Raw genomic sequence first — 9,178 nt, 5'->3', positions numbered from 1 at the left:
ATAGATGTACAGCAGGAAGAATATTCCGACGGAGATGATGTAAGAGCTGCTTAGAAAATAGCATCTGGAGGGAGAGTATTAAAGTCAAAGGCTGGTGGTGGTGAGCTACACATTATTAGAAAATGTATCACACTCAAAAGGAAGGAAGGAATCATAAGTCACTATCTAAATAATGAAATGCTTGGTTTGTGCTGCAGTATAAAAATGTGTATATATATATATATGTATAAAGTGAGCTGTCTGATGTGACTGGTCAGTTTATTCCTGCTGTACTGCAGCAATTTGCCATTTTATGAATTAGAAACAAACTTCTTTATCCGAGGTATTCAAGAGGCGGTATAAACAATTAACCTCCTTCCACCAGCCTCTCTCTGTTGAAGTTAATAAGATGAAACAGCACAGTCAGGAGTTACAGAGAAACAGCAAAACCCTCTGTCCTGAAGATGTAATCACGTGTGCAGGCTCTTAATTCCTACTGAAAATATTCAGTGCGTTTATTCGTGCAGACATTATCCGATTAGTTTTCCCTTCGTGTCCGTTTATTTGACCAAAGTCTTTATACTGATGCTCAGATCGACGCAAGTGTGAACAGTAAGGGGAGACGTGGAAGATATTACTTTTAAAAAAAAATTTATCAAGTGAAAGTCAACCATTTATTCCCACCGGGGCGGATAATGTAGAGAGGGGAACATGTTATATGTGCTTGTTGTTGCAACACGGAACGTTCTAATCGACGCACTCACCAAGCTGGAGGTTTAGCTGGAGCACTCGGTTTTACCCGAGGCAGGACGCTTGTCTGCCGTTTAGCACGGCGTTTTTCAGGACGGACGGATTACTTCTCTGCTTGGGTTTCACCGTGGTGGACGCGGAGGAGATAAAGAGAGCGAACCTGTTCCATTTTCTCAGTAAGCAGTGAGGAGCTCAGGGGAAAATAGCTCCCGCGTTCTAGTATAGTCGCTGGAATGACGTCATCATATGATGTCATCGGCTAATTTACATATTCATTTTAATTGGCGGGAGCATTTGCATATCAGCGTTTGTTGCATGGAATAATAGGTGTATTTTCTGGGGGAAAAAAAGAATAGAAAATAAGTAGGCAAAAAAAAGCTTGTGGATGCGCTGTTATAGGAAAACAATCAACGTATCGGGCTGCGTCACACCAACCAGTAGTTGATAGTTTTCCTATAACCACACATTCTGAAGAACAATTCACCAATGATTACAGTTTGATTGTATTAATGAACACGACATCATTTTTTTTTTTTTATCCCTTCATACTTGCGTTTATCGTGTGTCTTGTTCACGAGACCAGTTATCTCAGTCCGTTATACAGTTGAATTTGGGGAAACCACTTGATGCATTCGTTGTGTTGAACTATTTTCAATTAAATTTTATTTGTATAGTGGTTTTTACAATGGATATTGTTTCAAAGAAGCTTTACAGAAACATATAAACACAGGATACAGATTTTAACCGTGTGAATTTATCCCAATTGAGCGAGCCGGTGGCGATGAAAAACTCCCTGAGATGGTAAGACCTTGAGAGGAACCAGACTCCGAAGGGAACACGTCCTCATCTGGGTAACAATGCATAGTGTGAAAGTAAAGGGAAGTTCATTGTGGTTTTTATGTGAAGTCTGTTTCAATTCCTTTTGTTTGATTTGTTCATTACAAACAGCGGAAAGTCTTTAAATTTTGACAATGAATCTGATATGCAGTGGGGGTTGAATAATAATTTTGACTACAACACTACAGGGTGTCCCAAAAGTCCCCATACACAAGGGACTGAATATGTTTGCCAGCAACACGTAGGTTGTACCTTCGGCAGTGGAAGTTCATGGAGGTCCACTTCCAGGTCGGTCCGCAACACTTCCAGTCTTTTTGAATTTGTTCATTAGTACAACCGTCGATCGGTGCCCTGAATACTGAACTAGGGACCTGGTTCAGACACACCCAGAGCTAAATAGAATGTTCCATGATGCCCTTATTATTGCTTAATACAAAGTAGGTTACAGATTTCGGTATTAGGCTCGGTGAATACCAAAAAACTTACCTGGAGTTGGACTGAGAAAATTATATCGATGCGTTGTTAATCAAAGATATCGACCGTATGATCACTACAGAACGGTTTTCATATGGAAAATGGACAACGGAACAAATAATAGCAGAGTATAGAGATGTCGTTACAGGTCATGGCTGTCCGGACCGGGAATTCTACATGCCCTCTTTAAAGTGTGCGACACTTCCAGAGAGAAGACTGACCTGATGAATCCTGAAAAAGGAGCTGGTAAATCTTCATAGGCTGGGAATCATCATGAATTGAGATGCTAACTTGACACTGTTCTGACAAAAGAATGCAACAAGAAGAAGATTTGTTGTTTACTATTGTGACATTTTGTATTTTGTGCTGTAGTACTCAGAAAATGTTGTAACTGTACATGTACATTAGGGAGAAAAATCAGTGCTGTGCCATCTTACTTTACTACATGTGATGGACCTTTGAAGGTAGTTTGGAAAATAATATGCACTTAAAATATTTTTCATAATGTGTCATAATTGCTGATGCAGAGGTCCTGAAGATGGTATCCTTTTTTATGGTTAAACAATAATGACCGTGGCTCCCATAGGTTATTGGTGTGTAAATGTTTTTATGATTTAAAAAAAAAAAAGAAAAAGGGATTAGGTCATTATAGTTTTTATATATTATTGCTTCAATTGCAATTACGAGTTTTGAAATTAATTAGTCTTTTCTGTCACATTGTTTCCACCTTTTACTATTCTTAATAGTCAGAGGAAAATGTTGTATAATAGGAGTTTGGAACTGTTAGGATTTCGAAAGCATTCTCAGAGCAACAAGAGTGGGATTATGAATAGCTAGTGATTAATCATGAAATGTTACATTTAAGATGATCATTTAGAATCTATTATTATTACTTATACCTAAGGAGTACACAAAAACATGTTTATCAAGTAATGGCTCTCTTGGTCATTGAAAGCACCCAGTCTTGGACTACAGTCATCATTTTGAAATGCATGCCTCCCTGCTCACTGAGCCACCAGTACAAACACAAACCTGCTCCTATGAGTCATGCAGAAAGCAAAACCTTAACAAGCGCTGGATTACTTGTGGGTTATTGGACAATGGTATTCAGGATAAACTGTAATGCAGGGGAAGCCTTGTGGCCCTGTGGGAATGCACTCGCCTCCCATTGTTGAAGTTCATGGTTCAAGTCCCCCTTGTGGGTTTTTTTCCCTTTGGTGACAGTTAAAAAGGATAAATATGTTTAACCAAAAAGATTTTCCGTTAGAGTTCATGTCAATGATGGTGTTCCAGAAGGTGTGGGTTCTCTTCTACCTTTTGGCTACAGGTGTGCCATGTCTATCCCTTGGTGGTGTAGTGGTTAGAGTTCATGTTTGTGGTGTGGTTTGTTCAGGTTCTAACCCTCCTTTTGGCAGGTTCGAGAATCAAAAGTGATGCTGTGGAAGTACGAAGGTGTGATGGAGGGAGTGGTGTGTGGGCCTCTGTGGCTCAGTTGGCTAAGTCATGAGTGCTGTAGGGCAGAAGGTGCTTGGATCAAAACCCAAAAGGAGAGGCTTGGTTGGAGTTTGAGGAATTGAGAGCATGGAGGTGAGTGAGTGTTGGTGTGTCTGATGCTCTAGCAGTTGTAGGTTGGGAGATAGGTTGAGGAAGGGGGTAGAGGATTGGGTGTGTGAACTCAGGATGTGTTGGAGGATTGTCAAGTTAGTTGTAGAATTGGTGGAGTACAGATGCGGGATGTGCACTCAAGGCTGAGATGGGGGTGGGAGGACTAGGTTGGGTGTAAAAGAGAGGTTGAGTGGGTGTGAGCTCAGGATGTGGTGGAGCAAAGTCAAGTGAGTGGCCTTGTGAAGTTGGAGTGGAGGTCAAGGAGTGCACACCCTTCAGTACAGCCCAAGCATGGATGGGTGTGTGGGGGAGGGGAGGGGTGTGCACTCAAGGGTGGGGCCTGGGGGCAGGCAGAGAGGACACCCCCCCCCCAAGTTTTATAAATTACCCTGCTACTAATAGTAATTAATTAATATATTTGTAAATGGCTTGGGAAATGAAGAATAATATTCTACTCTTAGGCACCAGCTCCCTTCACCCCCACCTCTTCCTGAGACTCTACCACTACTCCTTTCCTACACCTATCCACCAGCTCCCTTCCCCTGGGTGCACATCCCCTGACTTCTTAGTCACAGACTCTGTTTGCTCTACAGGATGTGCACCCAGCTCCCTTCACCTGAGTACCTGACACTCCACCTTCCTGCACCCATCCAGCCTCCACCCCCTTACAACTCCTCCTGAGACTCCACCTGCAGCCACCACAGTACCCTTCCTACACACATCCACCCCCTTACAACTCCTCCTGAGACTCCACCTGCAGCCACCACAGTACCCTTCCTACACACATCCACCCCCTTACAACTCCTCCTGAGACTCCACCTGCAGCCACCACAGTACCCTTCCTACACACATCCACCCCCTTACAACTCCTCCTGAGACTCCACCTGCAGCCACCACAGTACCCTTCCTACACACATCCACCCCCTTACAACTCCTCCTGAGACTCCACCTGCAGCCACCACAGTACCCTTCCTACACACATCCACCCCCTTACAACTCCTCCTGAGACTCCACCTGCAGCCACCACAGTACCCTTCCTACACACATCCACCCCCTTACAACTCCTCCTGCCACTCCACCTGCAGCCACCACAGTACCCTTCCTACACACATCCACCCCCTTACAACTCCTCCTGCAACACCACCTGCAGCCACCAAAGTAGCCTTCCTACACACATCCACCCCCTTACAACTCCTCCTGCAACACCACCTGCAGCCACCAAAGTAGCCTTCCTACACACATCCCCCAACCTACACACATCCCCCAACCTACACACATCCCCCAACCTACACACATCCCCCAACCTACACACATCCCCCAACCTACACACTCCACCCATCCTCACATTTTCTGTTAGCCAAGAACTCTTGTTGGGTTTTGATCCAAGCACCTTCTGATCCACAGAGGTCACCACTCAACCAATTGAGCCACAGAGTCTCTCACATAGCATTGCTTCCATCACACCTTCATACTGCTTCACACTGCTTTTATTCTTAAAAGTGCTGCTCCTGCCAAGAGGAGGGTTAGAACCTGCACAAAGAACAACCACCACACAAACATGGCCTTGAACTCTAACCACTACACCACAGATGCACAAGAAGAGATGCTGTTTGTTGGACTTTTGTCATTATAAATCACTTCTTAAGGACACTGAAATTCTTAGTCTTAAACAAGCCAAAAGGCAGAACAGAACCAACACCTTCTGGAAGGCCCCAATACTGACACTGACACAAACCACTACACCAAAGAGGCACAGAAGTAACGCCTGTGTGAGAGAGTGTTTTTTTTTAACTTCATGAAACGCTTCACAATGCAACAGCACAGTTTATTCTAAAACCTGCAAAAAAGAGGGTTAGAACCTGCACAAACTACAACACAAACACTGTTCCACTAACTGGACTGTCTCTTTCTTTCTTTTTCTTGATTTAGGGTCCAACCAGGGTCCAACCAGAGTCCAACCCTTACTGCCCAGAGGAAGCCACGAAAAGAAGATTCAACAAAGCGACTGGTGCAAGACCTTCAGCCCACAGAGCCATCAAGTCTCATTACTGATTTACTGGATTTTATCTTTAGGTGCACACCTCCACCTGTACACAGAGACATTAAGTCTAAAAAAAAAATAAATAAATCACACAGCAGAAATTCTTAACACACTTCTCACTCACCTGAGCATGGCCTCAAACCCTGTTCCTTTTACTGACCCACCAGTCCAAACATAACACATGTGTTTCTCAGACGGTTTATATTTCACTTTACACCACCTACTGCTGCAGTTAATACAAGGAGACATCACAAACCAAATCTGACAGAAGCCTTGAACTAACACGCACACACTCTCTATCTATATATATATATATATACACACACACAGAAAATGACATTAGGCGGGAGGGTAGTGAAATTCACTGCTGCTAAATAAAACCTGTCCAAAAGTACCTAGAAAATAGAAGTTAGGGGGTGTGTGGTGTTTCATGTGTTCTCTCTTCACGACCAGCTTCTTATCTCACAAAAATGTGAAGTGTATTCATGCACTCCACCCTGTGTGTTCAAGTTCGGGTTCTGTGGGGGAGGTGAGTGACAGCTTTAGGAGCATGACTTGTTTGACAAACAAAGTAACTGAAAAAGAAAAGACTGGTTTGTTTGATTTTGTTTACAAACTTGTTTGTTTGTTTACTTACTGATTGGTAAGTAAGTTTGGAAGAGGTGCTTGGGTGGTGTATGCTCTCTGAAATATGTGAGTGTATACACATGTACGTTTCTCTTTTTCTATGAGGGACAATAAACAAACAATGTGTCAAATGACTATATCCCAAAAATGTACTGTGTTGTGTTTTTGACTGTTTTCTGCCTGGGCTCTACTCATAATTCCTCTTCAGGGTTATCAGGTGTTGGACACAGTAACTTTGTCTTGCCTTTGCCTTCTTTATAGGCGTTAGCTCTCCAGCTTAAGCCTAACGTCACAGTTTTGTAGTCCTCAATGTAGGTTTCGTTTCAGTGTAACAGCTCCACCTCTCAGCTGATCCTATAATTAGCCTCACCAGCGTCTGACTGCAGTGTGGATACGATGGTCTCTCGTAAGTATGGCCTTCTCCGAGATGAAATCAACAATGATGCTATTTTTTTTTAAACTAGCATATGCTCTCACATGGAATTGATGCCTTTCTGATGTCTATCTTTCACACAGCAATAATGATAACAGCTGCAGTCGGAGCAGGTAAGCCAAGCTGTCTGTAGGATATCTATTGAACTAAATCATGACCGAAAGCTTTATGGTTGGTGCCAAATATTCGCCTTGTGTGTTTTGAGAAGCGGCTGAAGCGTTCTGATATTAGATATGGTGTGTGGATTGTGCTGATTGTGTTGATAAACTGACGTTTGAGCACGCATGATGAGCAACTAACTGAGATTTACGTACATGATAACTGTCTGTCTGTCTGTCTCTGTCTGTCTCTCTCTCTCTCTCTATATATATATATTTTACCATTATTCATCGTTGACTCCTTTGTTTCTAATATCAATGTTGAATTGTACAAGTGGATGACACATCACTGATGAATTACTCAGTGCTGTTCCCAGATCACGAGTATTATGCTAATTCCTCTGCATCAGCACTGCCACCACATAAGGAAGGGCAAAGTCATCTCGGAAGGCAACGCAAGTGTAGATAGAAAATAGCTGTAACTTATGGAAATATTAAGGCTAGAAACGAGAGAGCTCATGGTCACAAGCTGTGTAACTTGAGCCCACGACATAATACACTGTGCAACGTCATACTGACAGAATTATTTGGGGTTAAAATCACAGCTTAAAATGCACTTTTTATATGTGGATCCGCCTTGTTTTTTTGTTTTTTTTTAAAGGTCCAAAAGTAATTGGCAACGTGTGTGTTATTCCCCTCAGTATTTCACTTACAGATAAGCAGATAATAAAGTCTAGAATTGATTTAAAGTGTGGCATTCGCTTTTGGACTCTGTTGCTGTTAATACTCCAAAGTCCAAAGAGCCGACTGTCGAGCAAGCCATCATTAAGCTTAAAAATAAACAAACCCATCAGAGATATAAAGACATTAGGTGTGGCTAAACAGAATATTACTACATTCTTCAAAAGAAAGAGCGCACTTTCAACAAGGGTTAAGAATAATTTAATTTATGCTCGTGTTAATTTGTCCAAATACTTTTGGTCCATAAAAAAAAAAAAGGGTGTGACCATGCATGAAAAGTGCTGTGTGTGTCAACTTGGTCAATGTCCAAATAATTTTGGACCTGACCGTATGCCAAAATAAAGATAATTAACAAGGAGGATCTTTCATTCGAGGCTGTTCTCTGTTACAAGGATCTGTCACTGGTTAGTAAATGTACACCTTCGCATGTCCCTAAAGACTCTGAACTGTGATTCTGTCCAGACATCGATGATCTAATTGTGAGTTTTGGTCAAAAATGTGACACGTCCATTGACTCCTCTCCTGTGTGTGTTTGAAGCCTGCTCCGTGGTGTTAGCTCCAGTTGTGATTTCGGCTGCTGGTTTCACCACCGGTGGCATCGCTGCAGGATCCGTCGCATCATCAATGATGTCATCAGCAGCCATCGCTAACGGCGGTGGTGTGGCATCGGGCAGTATGGTCGCCATCTTGCAGTCTTTTGGTAATCACAGACAAACTTAGAAATGCACAACACAATGGAGTTACTGCAGTTTCCTCAGTATTCAACATAACTCTGTTGTTCAGGTGCGGCCGGCCTGACTAAGGCTGCCACAGCTGCAGTGGTGTCTGCAGGAGCAACAGTCGGTGGAGTGGCCGGGTGGGTGGGCAAGATGCTCATTCGCTGAAAACACACACACAAAAACACTTGGGAAAACATTATGTGCTTTCTTGGGCTTAAATAAACTTCAATCAGCCATTTTTTTTTTCTTTTTATCACGTGTTTGATTGAACAAATACCCTTTAAATAGGTTTTGAGTGATTCCATGATTGCGATGCTGTTGCTATGCCTTATAAATCTTAAAAATGAAACATTCATTATGAGAAAGAATCACTTTAACTATCAAAGAAATCTGTTAACCTGCATCAGGCAACAATCTCATTTTCTTGGCTGAAAACCAGACATGTTCACAAGTCCAAGTCAAGTCTCAAACCTTTGTTCTATTTTTAGCAATAGTTCATTCAACTAGTTATTGTACGAATCTTGTTCATTTATTCAAAATTGTCTAATAAAGCACACAAAGTTGTACTTAAATCATTAGTTTAATTTTTATACACAATCACAAAAACGATTACTTTGAAACTATTAATAATGGTAACTCGGAACTCAATTTTTAAGTCATTTTTAATGGAACGTCAGTTTGAAGCAATCTTACAGCTTGACTAGCTTGATTACTCTCCCTTCAAAGTGCCCTTCAGAGGATAAATTATACCATTTGGAACACAGGGACTGTCATCACGAAAAAAAAAAAAAAAAAATCAAACATGCCATGTATTTTGAGCTATTTGAGTTGCCGTAGTTTGCTGTAGTTCTCAAGCAATCATGGGTAAGGTAGT

General features: G+C 42.0%; 1 protein-coding gene across 2 annotated transcripts in view; it reads left to right on the top strand.

The window, feature by feature from the left end:
• The first annotated feature begins 736 nt into the window (after positions 1-736).
• Positions 737-9,178, top strand: part of LOC128605180 (interferon alpha-inducible protein 27-like protein 2A) — an 8,956-nt gene continuing 514 nt past the window's right edge. The window contains exons 1-6 of one of the 2 annotated variants that reach the window (XM_053620377.1): positions 737-2,286; positions 5,575-6,215; positions 6,641-6,719; positions 6,830-6,859; positions 8,124-8,285; positions 8,369-9,178. The exon at positions 8,369-9,178 is cut by the window's right edge and continues 514 nt beyond it. In XM_053620377.1, the coding sequence (XP_053476352.1) occupies positions 6,710-6,719; positions 6,830-6,859; positions 8,124-8,285; positions 8,369-8,469 (303 nt within the window). In that variant the 5' untranslated portion in view covers positions 737-2,286; positions 5,575-6,215; positions 6,641-6,709 and the 3' untranslated portion in view covers positions 8,470-9,178. Of the gene's footprint in view, positions 2,287-5,574; positions 6,720-6,829; positions 6,860-8,123; positions 8,286-8,368 lie in introns of both variants that reach the window. The other variant, XM_053620376.1, reaches the window with a different exon arrangement.

Source organism: Ictalurus furcatus, chromosome 3, assembly GCF_023375685.1.
Source record: "Ictalurus furcatus strain D&B chromosome 3, Billie_1.0, whole genome shotgun sequence".
In the NCBI taxonomy this organism is placed as follows: Eukaryota; Metazoa; Chordata; class Actinopteri; order Siluriformes; family Ictaluridae; genus Ictalurus; species Ictalurus furcatus.
Note: the sequence above shows the minus strand (reverse complement) of the source record. Positions and strands in the feature narration are given on the sequence as shown.